This window comes from Miscanthus floridulus, chromosome 9 (genome assembly GCF_019320115.1).
Source record: "Miscanthus floridulus cultivar M001 chromosome 9, ASM1932011v1, whole genome shotgun sequence".
Lineage (NCBI taxonomy): Eukaryota > Viridiplantae > Streptophyta > Magnoliopsida > Poales > Poaceae > Miscanthus > Miscanthus floridulus.
The window spans coordinates 131251915-131271428 of NC_089588.1; the positions used below are offsets into that span (position 1 = coordinate 131251915).

The 19514-nt window shown below is 44.7% G+C and overlaps 2 protein-coding genes across 2 annotated transcripts; both read right to left on the bottom strand.

Moving 5' to 3' along the window:
- Nucleotides 1-1618: 1618 nt before the first annotated feature.
- Nucleotides 1619-2842, bottom strand: LOC136480948 (putative inactive disease susceptibility protein LOV1). The gene has a single exon (XM_066478365.1). The coding sequence runs from the start codon at nt 2840-2842 to the stop codon at nt 1619-1621; it is 1224 nt and encodes a 407-aa protein (XP_066334462.1).
- A 6543-nt stretch (nt 2843-9385) lies between these two features.
- LOC136484284 (disease resistance protein Pik-2-like) lies at nt 9386-14317 on the bottom strand. The gene is made up of 4 exons (XM_066481531.1): nt 13301-14317; nt 10440-12472; nt 10222-10286; nt 9386-9736 (listed from the first exon to the last, which is right to left on the bottom strand). The coding sequence occupies exons 1-2, from the start codon at nt 14143-14145 to the stop codon at nt 10444-10446; spliced, it is 2874 nt and encodes a 957-aa protein (XP_066337628.1). The 5' UTR covers nt 14146-14317; the 3' UTR covers nt 9386-9736; nt 10222-10286; nt 10440-10443.
- Between the last annotated feature and the right edge of the window lie 5197 nt (nt 14318-19514).

Sequence of the window (19514 nt, forward strand, 5' to 3'; positions counted from 1 at the left end):
CTTTTGCTGACACCGGTTTGGACTTTGTGTATTTTTGCTTTCCACCACATATTTTCCCAGAAAGTAATATTTCCATCCAGTTTAAACTATATATGGGATATGCTCTGTGTTTCCTATTCTCATTTAAGTTGTGACTTAGGAATAACCACTGACACCCGGAAAAACAGTACTTGTAACATCTTTTTATTATATAGTGAGTATATATAGTGAGTATATATCGCACATCTTTTTTTTTTGAGCAATGAGTATATATCGCACATACCCATTGGCCTGCTGTTCTCGCCACGGGGGCCGACGTGGCCCATGGGCCAGCAATCACATTTGTTACTGAACTGTAGGCCCACGGGATGAAGACCCATACCAACGGAACGGCTGTTAGCCATGGCCATGACGCAGCTAAAATTTTTGGATCGTGCCGTGTCTAGACTCTAGAGACCTTGTGTCTAAAAATTTTAGTCCACTCTATTTTCTCCTATGCGGTTGCACTATTTTTAACCACCGTGTCTAGAGGTTTAAGCCATATCGGAGAAATTACCATTTCTAAATAAAAATGATATGTTTTCAACCTCTACCGGGTCTGCCGGCTCCATGGCTGCATTCTCTGTTCTCTTGTTCCATGCCTGGATCCAGCATCCCAGCGGGCAAATGCGTCGTGTGGAAACCAGGCAGCGGCAATGCAAAAAGGCACCCTGAGGCAACGCAAGCAACACATAAAGCCTCCTCAAACTTTCGCACAACATAAATATAAATACGTTCCAAGCTTATTAGAATGTACGAACCACAGAAAAGGTCGAGAAACCAACTAATAATACTATGCTTAGAACCATAAATTATCCGATGACCAAAGTGCTTACTTCCTAGTGAAGAATCATAGAAGGATAGATGTGTCATAGACTCTCACGTGACAGATTATAAACAAATCGAGGCAGCACAGTACATGTTACATCGATATAGGACATAGGAGGCTGGAAAACAGAGTATCGACTGGTGGCCAGAAATAGAGTCGGTGCAGCCAGTGACTGAAAAAAACTACGTCCGTTATGTAATGGATTCAATGATGTAAAATCAGTATGTGCTAAAACAGGTTTGGTAGTTTCATACATCAGCATAGATGTTCGCATAATGGAAATGCGACGGTGCTGTACCAGATATGTCTCTCTCAGGAATCACAAAGTTATTTGTTTGACGGAAAGTGGGCTAACACATTTTTCAAAATCTGTGCAGTCGAATGGCTGACATGCACGAGAACAGGTTGGAGAGAGTACTCACTTACACTGTACGCAAGCAGATCCAGATTCGTATCTCCTCAAGACACATTTGACATTATTATTGTCTCCCCCTGAAAATTCGGATAAAGCTAATAATTAATTGAGTAGAGACAAGCAAGTGCTGTATATATATATATATATATATATGCCAAAATGGAGACATAACTGTAATAAGATAGAAACAAATAATGAGATATTAACTTGATCGGAACTACGAAATTCTCAACGTGGGATGGTTGGGATGGACGTTGCATGCGTCTCTCAGTGCAGCCCACGCAGCATCAGCCAACGCAGCATCGCTCTCCGCAACAGGCACGTCTTCACGGTCGATCCGCCCTCTGAGTTATCTTTTAGGGCCCGCGCAAAGGGACATAAAAAACAAGCACTTCAAGATTTGGCATCACGCTAGAGGGTATAACTTTTCTGGAGTCATTGCTTTTTCTAGAGGCAAAGGGCATAGCATCCTCTCCATTCCACATATGCAATGAAACGCTAGTGTCCTTCTCGTCGGGCTGCTCAAACAGGACCATTGCATTGGTCGCAAAGTGCCTCAACTTCTGGAAGAAGCTGCGATCACTGGAGTTAATATTGCTTGCTGTTACCGTGGACACTGTTAAGAGTCTGAGATAACAGAGCGTCGGCAACCTAGCAAGGAGTTTCAGATCCTGCTCATCCATAGTAGTCACGGACAGCTCCAAGTGGGCCAGGTTGGGAAGACGTGTGGGATTAATGCATGACGGCAATTTGGACAATCTAATTGCCTGCCATCCCAAATAATGGAGAGGTCGTGGGAGCACAAAGCCTGCTGCTTCCCACATGGCTGTATCTACCTGCCAATCTGAACCGTACACATCTATATGCTGGATCTTTTGCAGATTGCTTAGAGACTCCACGTAATCTCCCTGCATGCTCTTGTCCGCCCCATCATAAGTGGCAAATGCAAGCACCCTCAGTTCTCGCAGGCTGGCAAGCTCCTTGAAAAATGTCTTGGGCTCATCACTGCAACCATTTAATATTATTAGCTCCTCCAGGGAAACTAGCTTCCCAATGCCATCCGGTACCTTTTTGTGAGCACATAGCCGGACCAGATCTTTTAGTTGCACAATGCTAGCTGGCAACGTTCCGCCCACATCGAGTGTTTGCAGTAACTTTAGATTCCTTAGTTGTATGGGGAGCTCAGGGGAACTACCGTAGAATCTTAGACCAAGGTACCTCAAGTGAAGTAAATCACCAAGATGCTCAAGGTGGCAACCTTTCTCAAAGCTGCAGTCTACTATGTCCAGCACGCGCAAAAGTTTAAATCTCAAAAACTGGTCCCGGCTATCAATAAAACACTTGAATGCGGTATATGACCTCACTTTTTGCATCCCAGTAACCATTGTTTCAAAATTAATGTGCTCGGCTATTCTGTTTTGGTGGGCTAACCGATGGACATTGCTTGGTGCAGGTGCTCCTTCAACATTGTCACCCAATATAGTAATAAAGTTTTCATCAGATGAAACCTTACGCATCAGATCAAGAACCATATCATGAACACGACAGTATTCCACTCTGCCATTCCACTTGCTCTCCATAGGCTGGATCAAGCTTCTATTAATGAGATCATTGAAATATCTTTCTCCAAGCTCAAATAATCTTGTTCCCTATTTCCCATCAATAAATTCTTCAGCTATCCACTTCCATATCAAAGAATCCTTTTTCGATCTCATAATCTTCTGGATATGTACTTAGATATAGTAAGCATGTCCTCAAATGTGGAGGCAGATCATAGTAGCTAAATGAAAGTATTGTCATAGTATCTTCAGCTTCCCTGTTATCTGTAGTATGAAAACCAATAGAGTTGTAGACCACTGACCATTCGCATTCTGGTTTACCAGCCAACAAACTAGCCATTGTGATGATTGCTAATGGTATACCAGCACATTTCTTTAGAATTTTCTTAGAAATGTCATCTGGATGGTTATCAAGGAACTTTCGGTCTGCTCTAGATAACCTTGTATAAAATAATTTCATGGAGTCATCATAGGAAAGTTGTTTCAGCTTGTAAACCTCACCAGATGCTTTGGCAACTTCAACATTTCGAGTAGTTGTGATTACTTTACTTCCATGATTATTCTCAACAAGTGCTAGTTCGATTGCTTCCCAGGTGCGTACCTCCCATACATCATCAATAACAATAAAATACCTATCCACACCAAAGTGGAAGAACCATTGGTTAATAAAGTTTGGAGCTTCTGCAGAAGCAAGAAATTTGCTAAGATTAAAGGAAGTCAGCATGACACATAAAACACAAGGTCGCGTTAGTAAAAATAAAACACATGATGGAAGTTGCGATGGTTAATGGTCAAGGATAATTTCCTTTGCGGTTCTAGTATTTTCCTTTGTGTTTTTTTAGCACCCAAGGTAATTCGGGATTCTAGTAGTGATATTTATAGAAACTACACACCAAATGGCCTATTTGAAGAAAACTTCCTATTTAAGGATACTTTATTACACAGAACTTACTCATCTATGGCCATGTTGCAAACATAGGCAACCCTAAAACGTTGTTTTTCCTATAATTTATAGTTTCAGAAGGAACACATTTTCAAAATCTAAGCTTGTAAAAATGTTTATGAATTTACTTAATTAAACTATGATGCTTAGAAGTGCTAAATGCATTGTCCTTTTTTATAGCTAGTGAAGTAGTATAAAAGCTGCATACTTAAAAAAAGAGCACTCAGGGCATGGAGTGGAGAAAATCAATCTCAAGTAGTCTCACATAGATGATGTGGAGATAGCATTTTTAGGATAACATACGACATAGTGTAGCATCGACTAACCGAGGAGCAATATCTTAAAGCACAGGCTAAATACAATTTACAATTGGATGTCTGTGTTACCTCTTTTTCTTCAGGAATTCTCGGAGTTGGTGAATAAGGAGCTCGACGCCTCTCTCAGTGTTGTGAATGTCCTTATGGTTTTCACTGTCAAGATGAAAGAGAATATCCTTGAAAACTCTTACCAAGTCATGATCCCGACCGATTGAAATGAAAGCCCCGCAGTCGTATTGTGGTTTAAGCTTGTCATACACCGGTCGTATTGTGGTTTAAGCTTGTCATACACCGCTTTGGCAAGAGTGGTTTAAGCTTGTCATACACCGCTTTGGCAAAACTGGCTGTGGCTTTGCCGAGGGCTATGGTCATGCCCTCGGCAAAGCTGGGAATTTTGGAACACACAGAATCCCAGCTTTGCCGAGCGCATGACCATAGCGCTCGGCAAAGAGGAAGCCTTTGCAGAGAGCTGAGCCATAGCTCTCGGCAAAAAAATGTCTAAAAAAAATTGTCAATATTCTTTGCCGAGAGCTCTTCTGACAGACGCTCGGCAAAGTTTTTTGGAAAAAAATTCAGAAATTTTTTGCCGAGAGCTTGCTAAGGCTCTCGGCAAAGACCAACTTTACCGTGACCTCTCGCCGTCACGGCGAAAATTTTTGCCGACGGCCGGCTAACCCTCGGCAAATCCTTTGCCGAGAGCCCGAGATGCGGCTCTCGGCAAAGTAGCCTTTGCCGTGAGGTACTGTGCCGACTCTCGGCAAAGCCTTTGCCGAGGGCAAAGGCTTCTTTGCCGAGCGTATCCGGCCCTCGGCAAAGAACCTCGTTCCAGTTGTGCAAGGTCCTCCATGATGAAGGAAGGACCGGGTCCTTCAAAATTTGCCTCCTGATAGGTTTGCCTAACATGTCAGTCCTACTTCTCAGATGCATTTATCAATTGCGATATAATTCATTCCATCCGTTTCCTTCCTAGTCCTTTTTTTTTGAACAAAGTAGTTACAACATGTCGTTGCCTCGAACTCTTCCCTGCCTCTACTCACGCACAGTTTACTATGCTATAAACAAAGCAGGCGACCTAGCTACAGCAGCAGCCGCCCACTAGCTTGTGAGTAGCCTAGCCTCCACTGCGCGACAGGGCCGGCTCAACATATATCCGATCCGACTCCACCCCGGCATGAACGATGAATGCATGATGCTTGACGATGCATGTCCAGCAACCCAATTCATCCGTCCAGATTGGTGACGGGGCCCTTGAACCAGTGCCTGGCGCTGAGCACCCAGGACGCGAGGACGAGGAAGAAGAGGCCCCCGACGGCGACGGGTGTGTAGTTGAGCGTGTCCTTGGTGACCGGGTACGTGACCGGCAGTGAGAAGAGCACGGTGATGGTGGCCACCCAGAGCACGGCGACCTAACGACGCGCTGAAACTGCATGCTCGGCGCCAGCGTCAACGGCGCCGAGCTCGGCGCCAGCATCTACGGCACCGAGCTCGGCGCCAGAGTGACTGGCGCCGAGCTTCCTTCCATGTAAGTTCGCCCCAACCCAGGGGCTCGGCGCCAGCATCGATGGCGCCGAGCTAGGGTTCATTTTCTGAATTCTTTCCGCCAGGGGTCTATTTATGAGAAACTTTAAAAAAAAGACTAAAATGTAAAAAATTCGGGCCTGCAGTAGCTGAAGAGAAGCAACCAGGCAGCCGGGGGACTATGGCAGCCATCCATCGATGGGCCTCGGGTACCTACGCTGGTAGCACATGCGTCCATGTGACGCTGCGCATGCATCCATGCGGCTGAACATCTCACTGTCACCTCACGTGACCATCCTCTCGGGCCTCCTCGTGCTGTTCAGCACCGAGGAATCCTGGGAGCATATATGTGGCGGTCAGGGAGCGGATGGCGCGAAGCCGCGTGGCCTGCCTAACGCCGGACTGGGTCATGATGACGTCATATACACTCTTTTTTCATTTCAAAATTAAAGAAGAAATGTCTTCCAATACAAGTACACGTATAGAAGCTATCCCATTTTTTACCTTGAATGACAGTACTAAAATGACCGATTACCCATATTCGGAAAAATAAAATAAAATGAAAAATAGATATTGCTCTACATATTTTGGTACCGGTCCGACCTAAGTTGGTATTACCCCCCACCAATTTGGTACCTCCAGATATTTTCAGTTAGGTACCTCTTATTTTTACACCGTCCGATATCGCCCAATAAATGGTCCATATTTTTCCATATTAAAATTTTACATTTTATTAACAGAGGCGGTCTAAAATTGGAAGCGTCTCTAAAAATAATATTTTAAGGGAAACCACATCTTACTAATACAAAAATAATTTCAGAAGACAAGGAATTTTATTAACAGAGGTGGTCTGAAATTTTTAGCATCTCCAAATACGCAATGAAATTCAGATCGGAGGAAAGCTTCAGTACAATCTGAAATCAATAATTAATTAAGCATCTGAAAAGGTAGGGCTTTAATTGCAACCCACAACCTCAAAAAAAGGAAAATGCAAAAAAAGAGAGGAAAATTCTGACTTAACTTGTATCCTGTTTGTTACTGTAGTAACCCCTTGAAGACTAAAGGGGATTGAACTACTTTGGGGCCTGTTTGGTTAGATGGGACTAGAGACTACTGAGTCCATTTTAGTCCCAAATAGTCCCTACTTTCTCGAACACATGGACTACTAAAGCGACTAGAAGACGTTTGGGCTGTAGCCCTTGAAGGATGGCTATTTGGGGCTCTTAGGCCAAGTTGACAAACCATGCCCTTATCTCTCTCCTCTTTTATTGTGTCGGGACCATCCGCGTCTGCCCGCTGTAGCGTGCGTCGCCGCGGCCTAGAGCACCGATAGCGACTGAGCGATGAGGCTATGCGCGATGGCGACGGCGAACAAGGAGCTCGCGGCCCCTGGAGCTCACGGCCGTGCACGGGGGAAGGCTACGGCGGTGCGGTGAGCCCTTCCTCCAAGCATCGGCAACGGCGTCTTCTCTCCCTGGATCTGACAGCGTGGAGGCGCCCCGCCTCCGCTCTCCACCATCCCGGCGTGCAACGAGATGGTGGTGAGCTCGTGGCCGCGACGGAGACGGCGGCCAGCTCTGGCATCCCGATGCCCCTTCCCCACCTCCGGCATCTAGGCGGCCCCTCCCCACCTCCGACATCTTGGCGCCCCCTCCCCACCACGGCCCGCGGCAGCGCCCCTCCCCGGGCGCGCGTGCAACTGTCGGCGAGACGGAGCTCGGGCAGGAGTGGCGCGGCATGCCCCATTCCTCGGCGCAGCTAGGCAAGAGAAGTAGGGGTATTTTGGTCTTTATTTATCTGTCTTAATGGTCTTTAGTCTCTTTGAGTCCCTAGAACCAAACAGGGCCTTAGTCACCTTTTAGTCTCCACGTTTGACATTTTTTTAGAAAGGACGGTAAAAGCTTTTCCGTGATTTCTATTAGACAATGAAAGAAAAAAGGCAAGTGCCAGTCCAGTTTTTTGAATGGAAACTGGACCAGAAAAACCATACAATTGAGGAGAGTGCCTCACTCATCCTGCATAACTTTGGTATAACTATCACAACTCACGCCACTACTTGCAGCTTGATTGAATCGACCCAACTAACAACTACCCAACTAACAACAACTTGGCCGAAGAAATGATCCATTGGAGCACTGAGCACCACCACCCTTGGAGAAGCGCCATGGCAGACGGCAAGAGACTAACGGCGAAAAACTGGATAGCCTAGACAAGCCTTCAAGAAGGAAACGGTACTTGTAGTTTTTTTTCAGATTGATTCCTTCTCCAGTCCACTTCAATTTCTCTCATGTGTTTATATAGAACGGTAATGCTGGGAAAGCGGTGCCTGCCCCACTCCACCTCGCAGCTGCCGCCTTTTCCCACCGTGCGCCGTGCTCCTCCCCTGCTGTGCCCACTCCGCCTCACTGTGCCCATCCCCCGCCACGCCAAGGTGCTTCCGCTACCGCAGTCCCCCACCAGGAGATGTTGTACCGAAAGCGTATATTGTAAATGTATATCTCAATTTCAAGTGCTTTACATGTTTCGGAGGTTCGTTGCATGTGTTTTATATGAATGTTCAACAGTAGATTTGAATGTTGCATGTGTTGCAAGTGTTTCAGAGGTATGTTGCTAGCGTCTACTAAAAATGTTTCATCTATTTTAGACGTATGTTACAAGTATGTTCTTTTGATGTTGCACATGTTATAGTGGCTATACGCATATGTTCCAAATGTTTCATATGTTTTAGTTGTATGTCGCAGCAAGTGTTTTATGTTGTAGGTGCAAGCCCCCATCATTGGTGTCGTCGAGGGCTGTGGCCACTGACGCGGGAAGGAGGCGCAGGCCGCCGCCGACGGTGTGGGGAGGAGGCTTACGCAGCACGGCACCGGTGGGGAAGAGACCCACACGATTCGTAGCAAAGGAGTCCTACGCGGTGGAGGTGACCAGCACCCTGTCGCGTCCGCGTGATGAGCCGTGGGCGGTGGCGAGCCATCCGGGGCCGGGGGCGAGTCATCCGGGCGAGCCGGGGGCGGGCGGCACGTGAATCTGAGCAGATGGGCACAACAGGCTCCGGATATCCAGGCGCTGGCCTCTCCGTATATAAGAGATTGGTACATGATCAGCAGCAACCTACTCCCTCCATTTAATATTATAAGTCGCTTTGACTTTTTTGGTACATCCATTTTGATATGCATCTAGATATAAAATATGTGTAAATACATAGTAAAATGGATGCCAAAAAAGTCAAAGCCACGTCTAACCAGGACCGCAGGAGACGGTGAATCACGCATTAGATTTCACTGGGCTGCCCTCATGGGATTTCTTTTCTGGTGCGGTTGTGCTCCGCGGGGTTCCCAAGGTCTGTCCGAGGTCAACTCGATCGGCTGCGAAATCTCTGACATTGTTCTTGTCCATTCTAAGTTTTTTCAGCTTGTTTTTGGCATCTGCATATATATAGCTCCATCTGATTGAGGCTAAAGCTTCTGCAGGTGTAAACTTCTGCACATTGTTGTGACGCCTTTTGCTCCCAGCTAACGGCTGGTTGTGTATTACTCTACCGACGGGAATACGAAATTTACAGACGATATTGTTTTACGCAATTCTGGTCTTTCACTCTTTCCCAATTCTTTTGACCGCCCTAGCCGATGTTCAGTTTCAGTAGAGGTTATGGTTAAGGTCACTTTTCTTTTAGCACAGGTGAGTCTATAACTTTTCAAAAACAGTGTACTTAGTGGTGTTTCCCTCCTCTTTTATCTTCTTCCGTAATATAGAACGGCACGCAGCCCTCCTGCTTGTTCAAGAAAGGAAAAAAAAAAGGTGCAAATTTCATTCAGCAACTGCCGTAGCTGGACCTCTACGACAGCACATAAATACGTCGCTTGTTCCATGCCTAGAATGTACGAACCACAGTAAGGTCCAGAAACTAAATAAATAATACAAGCCACGAGTTCAGCAAAAAGAAAAATGTTGCAGCAGGTTCTAATAGCAGCAGAGTACATTGGAAATTTGATACAGCATATTTTATTTATTCGAATAGAAAATAGCTCGGGGGAACATAAGAGCCGAAACCGTCTGGCTCACAGTCAAGTGAAGTTGTGTCTTGTGGCGATGGGCTCTGTTGTAGTCTTACAAGCATTGAAGCCAACTCCATTTGAGCTGCACCACGGTTCATGCAGAAACTTGGATCAGAAACATCAATAATTCTACTTAATCTTTGTGCACATACTATGCTTACAACCATTAATTATGCGATGACCAAAGTGCTTACTTCCTAGTGAAGAATCATAGAAGGATAGATGTGTCATAGACTCTCACGTGACAGATTATAAACAAGTGACTTATGTACAAATCAAACGAAGGAACCAACCATCGAGGCAGCACAGTACATGTTATATCGATATAGGACATAGGAGACTGGAAAACAGAGTATCGACTGGTGGCCAGAAACAGAGTCGGTGCAGCCAGTGACTGAAAAAAACTACGTCCGTTATGTAATGGATTCAATGATCGAACATCAGTATGTGCTAAAACAGGTTTGGTAGTTTCATACATCAGCATAGATGTTCGCATAATGGAAAGTGGGCTAACACATTTTCAAAATCAGCTAGGATAGAACAGAACAGGTTGGAGAGAGTACTTACATACACTGTACGCATGCAGATCCAAATTTGTATCTCTTTAAGACACATTATTATTGTCTCCCCCCCTGAAAATTCGGATAAAGCTAATAATTAATTGGGTAGAGACAAACAAGTGTTGTATATATATAATATATGCCAAAATGGAGATAGAACTGTAACAAGATAGAAACAAATAATGAGATATTAATTTGATCGGAACTACAAATTTCTCGTCGTACCTGATTAAAATGATCCATGCATACCAAACGTGGGATGGTTGGGATGGACGTTGCATGCGTCCCTCAGTGCAACCAACGCATCATCGCTCTCCCAAGCAGGCAAGCCACGAGAGATGATCCAACCTCTGAGTTCTCGAAGGGAAGGCATGTACTCCAAGCCAATATTCCCACAGTAGTCACTGTAGTTACCTCCTGTGAGTTCCCGAAGGGCCCGCAAACGGACATGATGCTCAAGCACTTCAAGATTTGGCATCACGCCAGAGGGTACAACTTTTCTGGAGTCATTGTTTTTTCTAGAGGCAAAGGGCAAGGCATCCTCTCCATTCCACATATGCAATGAAACGCTAGTGTCCTCCTCGTCGGGCTGCTCAAACTGCACCATTGCATCGGTCTCAAAGTACCTCAACTTCTGGAAGAAGCAGCGATCACTGGAGTTAATATTGCTTGCTGTTACTGTGGACTTTGTTGTCAGGTTGAGATAACAGAGCGTCGGTAACCTCGCAAGGAGTTTCAGATCCTGCTCATCCATAGTAATCACAAACAGTGCCAAGTGGGCCAGGTTGGGAAGACGTGTGGGATTAATGCATGACGGCAATTTGGAAAATCTAATTAACTGCCATCCCAGATAATGGAGAGGTCGTGGGAGCACAAAGCCTGCTGCTTCCCACATGGCTGTATCTGCGTGCCAAGCTGAACCGTGCACATTTATATGCTGGATCTTTTGCAGATTGCTTAGAGACTCCACAAAATCTCTCTGCATGCTCTCGTCCGCCCCTTGAGTGCCGAACACGAGCACCCTCAGTTCTCGCAGGCTGGCAAGCTCCTTGACAAATCTCTTGGGCTTATCACTGCAACCAAAAAATATTCTTAGCTCCTCCAGGGAAACCAGCTTCCCAATCCCATCAGGTACCTTTCCGTCAGCACATAGCCAGAGCAGCTCTGTTAGGTGCACAATGCTCGCTGGCAATGTTCCCTGCACATCGAGTGTTTGCAGTAACTTTAGATTCCCTAGTTGTATGGGGAGCTCAAGGGAACTACCGTTGAATCTTATTCTAAGGTACCTCAAGTGAAGTAAATCACCAAGATGCTCAAGGTGGCAACCTTTCTCAAAGCTACAGTATACTATGTCCAGCACGCGCAAAAGTTTAAATCTCAAAAACTGGTCCGGACTATCAATAAAACACTTGAATGCGGTATATGACCTCACTTTTGGCATCCCAGTAACCATTGTTTCAGAATTAATGTGCTCGGCTATTCTGTTTTGGTTGGCTAACCGACGGACAATGCTTGGTGCAGGTGTTCCTTCAACATTATTACCTAATATAGCAATAAAGTTTTCATCAGATGAAAGCTTACGCATCAGATCAAGAACCATATCATGAACACGACAGCTTTCTACTCTGCCATCCCACAAGCTCTCCACTGGCTGGATCAAGCTTCTATTAATGAGATCATTGAAGTATCTTTCTCCAAGCTCAAATAATCTTGTTCCCTGTTTCCCATCAATAAATCCTTCAGCTATCCACTTCCATATCAAAGAATCCTTTTGGATCAAATAATCTTCTGGATATGTACTTAGATATAGTAAGCATGTCCTCAAATCTGGAGGCAGATCATAGTAGCTAAATGAAAGTATTGTCATAGTATCTTCAGCTTCCCTGTTATCTGTAGTATGAAAACCAATAGAGTTGTAGACCATTGACCATTCGCATTCTGGTTTACCAGCCAACAAACTAGCCATTGTGATGATTGCTAATGGTATACCAGCACATTTCTTTAGAATTTTCTCAGTAATGTCATCTGGATGGTTATCAAGGAACTTTCGGTCTGCTCTAGATAACCTTGTATAAAATAATTTCATGGAGTCATCATTGGAAAGTTGTTTCAGCTTGTAAACCTCACCAGATGCTTTGGCAACTTCAACATTTCGAGTAGTTGTGATTACTTTACTTCCATGATTATTCTCAACAAGTGCTAGTTCGATTGCTTCCCAGGTGCGTACCTCCCATACATCATCAATAACAATAAAATACCTATCCACACCAAAGTGGAAGAACCATTGGTTAGTAATAATGTTGGAGCTTCTACATAATTTAAAAAATTCTAACATTAAAAGTAGTCGCCATTACATATCAAACTCATGACTATTATGTCAGTACAAATATACAGTGCATTGATGTTTCAGAATCTTTCTGACTAGGAATCGTAGTTGAAAGTAATTATAGAAGAGTAACTTCAAGAAGTAACCTACAACTTTGGTCATATGCATGAAAAATTGAAAACTACACATTAAAGGTTTTAATTTTTTTTAAAAAAACTACAAATTTAAGGCCAAGTTGTATACAGAAGTTACACATCTAAGTGCATGTTGCAACACAAGGTGACCCTAAAACTGTTCTTTTTCTTAAAATATACCTCAACTTTTATGCATATGCAATAAGAAGTTATCGTCTTATGAGATTATTTTATACTATATTTTTTAGGGTCCTTATTTTTATACTATAAGTTGAAAGTTTATAGTTGCAGAAGAAAAATATAAAAAAAACTAAGTTCAATTATGAATTAGAAATGTTTAAGCCATTAATTAAATTATGATACTATGCATGCCCTTTTATGTCGGACACCACTGAATTATGCATTTTTCTAACAGGTGAGCTAAAAGCAATTATGTCGGATACCACTGAATTATGCATTTTTTTTATATGTGTGGAGTAGAAAAACATCAATCTCAAGAAGCAGTCTGGCATGCATAGACGATGCGGAGATAATATTTTTAGTATAACCTACAGCAAATTGTGGAGCAACATCATCTTAAAAGGCACTTGCTAATTACAATTTACAATTGGATTTCTGATGTGTACCTCTTGTTCTCTAGGAATTCTCGAACTTCACGAATGAGGAGATCAACACCTCTTCCAGTGTTATGAATGTTCTCATACCTATTTTTGTCAAGATCAAAGAGAATGTCCTTGAAAACTTTTACCAAATCATGATCCCTACCAACTGAAACAAAAGCCCCACAATCGTATTGCGACTTAAGCTTGTCATACACCGCTTTGGCAAGAGTGGTTTTGCCCAATCCTCCAACACCAACAATAGAAACCTTCTTGATAGTTTTCTTGTCAGGCGCATCATCATCCGGTTGGGATAGATTCAGCATAGAGATGAGCTCGTCCCTTGACTTGTCAACGCCAATCAGTTGGGAAACCTCTTTGTACATAGCAGTAAGGCGAGGATCAATAGTGGACGCTGATGTAATTGACTTGGACATAATCATCTCATCGAGTTTGTACTTCTGACGCCTTTCAGCTACCTCGTCGAGATGCTTCTTGATATCGTCGATGGCACCCGCAATATCACGGCGAGCCTTGGCCTTGGTGAACAGCTCACCCAGCTTCTTCATGGCGCGTCTGAGCCTGCTCGGGTCGGCAGGCTCTGCGCCATCGACGCGCACGAGGAAGGTGTCGAGGACATCCTCCATGTCGTAAGATGCCTCCCTGACCTCGCGCGCCCACACCTTCACCAGCTCGTCGAGCCGGTCCCATGGCACAGCAGCGACCTTGCGGAGGAAGGCGTGGATGCTCTCCAGCTCGCTGTGGAGCCACTGCACCTGCTTCCGAACGCCCTTCTGGAGCTTGTACTCACCATGGAGCAGCTGAAGAAGCTTGGGGGCGAGGCTTCCCAGCGCCCCCGTCACCACACTCATGCTTCCTCTCTTGGTTGGTTCAGATGTGAGCGTAATGGATTCGTAGTCCTACTGCTACTGTGGTGGCGGCGATGGCAAGGCTTCAAGTTGGAGGACACTGCATGCTGGCTCGCTGTAGAGCTCACCCTCGCCGATTCACTCTCTAGAGCAACCTCCAATGGACAGGAGGACACTGCCGAGTTAATATTAAATGGCGTCACTGAACATCGATGCAGAAACAGGCATCGTTTCAGACATGTCACTGATGCAGGCCATGTGCCATCTCAGCGATTGCAGATTTACCATGCGCATGCACTCTGCTTCGCCGGTGAATGGGGGCCGACGACTCGACTCGGTGGCCGCACAGATCAAGGTCTCCTCCAACCACGTGCCGTCGTCATCTCCACTGCAGGCCGTGGGCCTTCTTGTGTCGGCTTCATTATTGCCTTCTGCTGCGCTGAGAGCTTGAGGCGTACAGGCCGTGGCTAATGGTTTTGGTTAGCACTAGTAATGGCTTCAAATTCGAACTGAACCAGCTCAACCATCTTAAGCATGCACAGTACAGCCAACTACAGTCTGAATGGTCTGAAGCCTGGCCGCAAGCAATAGCCAGCCACCTGTGTGCTTCTCTGCGATTGTGGTTAGTTTTAGGGTGCGTTTAGTATAGTGCCCAAGCTAGCCAAGTCAAAGTTTGGCCATTTAAGGTACCCATTTTGCCCATATCGTTTAGTTGGATGCCGAATTTTGGCTTGGCAGTTGGCACCCGTCTCCTTTGGCCGCCTTAACTCACTTTTAGTAGCCAAAGCTTGCCAAATCCATGGCCACTAACTTGGTGACAAAAAATTGACAATGCCAAATTTGGGCTCGGTTTTTAAGTGGCACCAACCAAACACACACCTAATATCTAAGGCCCTGTTTGGATTTAACTGGTTAATAGCTCATATCTAATATTAGCTAGCTAGCTGTTAGCTAACTTTTAGTTAGAGGGTGTTTGGATGCATAATTAATGAAAAATGCTACTAAGATAACTATTAGCTACTACTATTTAATTTGGTCCAACAAATGAGATAGTTATTATCTAAAAGTCTAGCTAACAATTACCTATTTTATTAGTTGCACCTGTTTATCTAAAAGTGGTAACTATTAGCAGATAGTTATTTTCTATATGGATCCAAACAGGGCCTGGGTTTAGTAGAATAATATATGAAATTTACGAACAATATTCTATGTTCAAGACATATTAATTAAGAATCACTGGAAATAAAATTTTGATTCGTGAAGGTCATGTTCCAGCTAGGAGAACAATATTCCATGTACTCTCAAAAAAATATTCCAGTTTCAATAAAAAACATTCTATGTTTGGAAAAATAATATTATGTTGGAGGAGAATAATATTTCTGATTGAGAAGAATAAAATAGTAGGTTCATGTGAATGACATTCTAAGAACAGAAGAACAATATTCAAGATCACGAGAATGAATATTCTGGTTCAGTTGTAGGAAGCGGAAAAAAGCAATGGAAATAATAAACGTTCTAGATTAGGAAATTAGTAATATTTCAAGTTAGAAAAAATAAAACACCAAATTTAGGACAATAGTATTCTAGTATGTGAAAAAATATTCAAGCTCAAAGCAACAATACTCCATTTGTAGGAAAATAATATTCCAGATTCAAGTAAATAATATTTTAGATCCATAGAACAATATTCCACACAAGGTGTAAAAAGTTAAATAAACGAAGTAATGAAATAGAAATAAAATTATGGTTGAGCGAATAATATTCTAGTTAGGACAATATTCGGGGGAATAATATTCCAGTTCCAAGACTACAGTATTCTTGCTTTATAGAAAAATAATATTCTATTCAAGGAGTGGAATGTAAAAGAAATCAATTGAAATAAATAAATAAATAAATAAATAAAGATAAGAAGAAGATGAGAAATAAATAAAAAATAAAAATAATTATAGTTCACGGGAATAACAATCTAGATAGGAGAACAATCTTCTAGTAGGTCGAAAAGAAAAACACTCTGTTCCGGAGTAGCAATAATAGAGAACAAGTAAAATCAAATGATTAAAAAGAAAAAAAAAATTAAAGGACATTAGTAAAAAATCAATGCATGCAGCACAACATCGATGCAGAGGCAGTGTCGTCTTTTCGCATGTGCCATCTCAGCGATTGCAGACATACGCGCTCTGCTACACAACATCGATGCTCGGGAGGAACCGGCGGTTCCTCTTGACATATATTTTGTCAGCTGTTGATTTTAAATCGTACTAATTAATTAATTGTAACTAAGGGTATTATCGTAAGTAATCCCCGTGGTAGCACAAAACAGACGGTGGCGCCGGAGCGCTCATCCGCCGCCTACCGACGTCCGCTCAGCACTCCTCCCCATCGCCGAGCCGCCTCCGCCTCCCACCTGCTGCCCGCGGCCCACGGCCCGTAGCCCGCCGTCGGCCGCTGCACCCCCATCCAGCTCGTCTGCTGCAAGTCCTGGACTCATGGTCGTCCGTCCGTCCCGTGGAGAGATCCACCATCGGCTGCCTGCATCCACGAATACACAACCTGACATGATCCATACGGAGAGCAACATTGGTACGCTGCTCGTGTTCGTCATCACGGCGGCAGCGCCTGACGCTACGTGCTGTTTGCTATCCCTCAACAATGGGGGCACGTTCATTTGGACCCTGTCAACGAGTATGATTACGATCGTTGGTAAAATTGAATGGCAAACTTAACATTGTAAGATGAAATATAGCAGAGTTGCAGATGTTCACATGAGATGGCACTGGTTAGATCCTTTCGGGATGGAACAAAACTTCGCACGATGGGGAGACTTTCAAGAACCTTACTGAAGAGTGAAGATGATCACTGCTGAATTCCAAATTTTGTAGAATTTGGGAGCCATTATCCATTAGAATTATTTGTATTCTCTAATTCTCTTCCATGTTTACTCACTGATGAGTATCTACATATATCAAAGAGATGTCCAGTGATGAAAACCATCTCTGAAAAATCTTAGTGTATGATGTGTAGATATACAGAATTGAGTCATGTAGGATAACCCTTTGCGTTTGCATGGTTTGAGAGCTCCTGACTTATGTCTTTATTGTCTTCCTGAATTCCGTTGCATTGCGTCGTCAGTGATGCAAACTAGCGTTGTCCATCATATCAGCAGCCCATGCCGTGCCCAACTCCCACGCTCCACAATGTACTGTTGCAAACTTGCAATGCAAGCGCCCTGCAGCACTGCAAGGAGGCCGAATTTTTTATTTTTTAGCCCTTTTTTTTGAAATTTTTCACAAATATGCCCCTGGAGAAAAGATTTTTCAGAATCTGGACCCTTAGCTCGGCGCCATCGTTGCTGGTGCCGAGCTAACACTTCTCGGCGCCAGCATCCCTGGAGCCGAGCTCTTGGGCTCGAATCCAACGTGACGTGACATGGCAGGAAGCTCGGCGCTAGTCACCCTGGTGCCAAGCTCGGCGCCGTAGATCTTGGCGCCGAGCTTGGCGCCAGGGTGACTGGCGACAAGCCTTTCTTATGTATGGGCCCCAATCCTTTCCCTCTTCTTCTCCCTCTCTCTCTCTCTCTCTCGCATCTGCCTCGCAAGAGCAGAGCACCACCGCCGTCGCCCGCGCCCTCTCCCTTCACCGGCCACCCGAGCTTGCGGTTGTGCTGACCACACAATTGTGCTGACCATGAGATGACACTGAGGCATCGGCAGTTGACATCTACCCTCATTGCCAAGCGGTTGATGGAAATATTGCAGGATGAACCCAACATGAAGGTGAGGACAATTATCAGGACCGTTGAGGCGTTGTATGGAGGTTATGTGATAACTTATGGTAAAGCTTGGAGGGCTAAGCAGCGAGCGCGGAAGATGATATATGGGGACTGGGAGGATGGGTACGAGCAACTGCCAGTACTTTTCAATGCAATCAAAGCGGTGAATCCAGGCATGCATTATGAGTATATCCCAAAACCAAATGCATGGAAGGATGGGAGGCAAATATTCTTCCATGCTTTCTGGTGCTTCCCTCAGTGTGCCGAGGCCTTTAGGCACTGTCGTCCCGTCTTCTCCATTGATGGTACGTTCTTGATTGGCAAATATCAGGGCACACTTCTTATAGCCATATCCTGTGACGCGAACAACAAGTTGGTTCCTTTGGCATTTGCTTTGGTTGAAAAGGAGAACAATATCCGGGCACACTACTACAGGGCATGGATCCTACACCTATTTGCCTGCATTCTCTTCCCCGACGCCACGGGTGACACTATGTCCTGGATGTGGGTCCACTGCCTCAGTGACTGGGACTAGGCGGGTCACTACAGCTGGGGCTTTGCAGTCTTGGGTTTTCTATATCGGCAGCTATGCAAGGGGTGTCGTCGGACTTCATCCAACGCGTCACTTGGTGGATGCGTGTACCTGCTCCAGCTGTGGATGTGGGCTTGTCTTCTAGTTGGCCGTCCAGAGGTTCTAGCTCGTCGTGAGTGGTTCCAAGGTCAGCCTCCAAGTCGGTAGCCGATGTGGGCGTACCTTTGGGACCAGGTCAGGGTTCCGTACGCGAGGTTAGAGCAGGCGTACATTGAGTTCACAAACGAGCTAGATACGCTGACGGCGTCTAGTGCAAGTAAATTTTATTTCCCATGCTGGTTTGAAATGGATTAGTATACCATCTAACATCTTGTTTGGACATGTTGCAGGTGGAGTGAGAGCCGTAGATGGAGAGGGGGCACTTCCTTTTCAGTTGAGCAACATTTGTGGGTTCGACGACGACTTCTATAGGATGAGGTGCCCTCTAATCGGCTTCTATGCTGTCGAGTTCCACCTGCCAGATAGAGTTGCACGCCAATTTGGAGTGAGATAACTTTGGCCTACGGCTCCGTTCTCGACTGGCGTTGACTTACACAAGTAAGTGTTTTGCTATTTCAAATATCTCGTGATGGTCCATTTCTATTAACATGGTGACATGTACATGGATTCAAGTAACGATGACATACGTGCAGGTTGGATCGTCAGAAGAACAAAAAGATTTTTGACTGGGAGAAGCACCACCAGTCCTACATTGAGCAATGGGAGGAGATGCACGACAACGTGGACGAGAACAACGAGCCGCACACGAACCGTGAGTTCAGGCAGTACCAAGCTTGGTACCAACGTGCGACACGTTGCAGGCTAAGGGTACAGTGGACAGAAGATGACTACGCCGACATCGAGTCCTCCGATGATGAAGACACGGCGTACGACCAATCTACTCGTGCAGGAAGGCAGGTGGAGGCAGGACCGATCTTGGACAGAGTGGTAAGTCAATTGCCTTATTTTTCTACGTTAAGTTGCATACCAATACATTAGGCGTTAGAGTTATCTATTTTAGTTAGTGCCACC

Bases quoted from the DNA above. Each gene is read 5' to 3' on its own strand.
- LOC136484284 (XM_066481531.1), bottom strand. From the start codon at position 14,145: ATGAGTGTGGTGACGGGGGCGCTGGGAAGCCTCGCCCCCAAGCTTCTT. The intron at 12,473-13,300 runs GTACACATCAGA...TGGTGTGGATAG, and splicing joins GAATTCCTAGAGAACAAGAG to GTATTTTATTGTTATTGATG.
- LOC136480948 (XM_066478365.1), bottom strand. From the start codon at position 2,842: ATGGAGAGCAAGTGGAATGGCAGAGTGGAATACTGTCGTGTTCATGAT.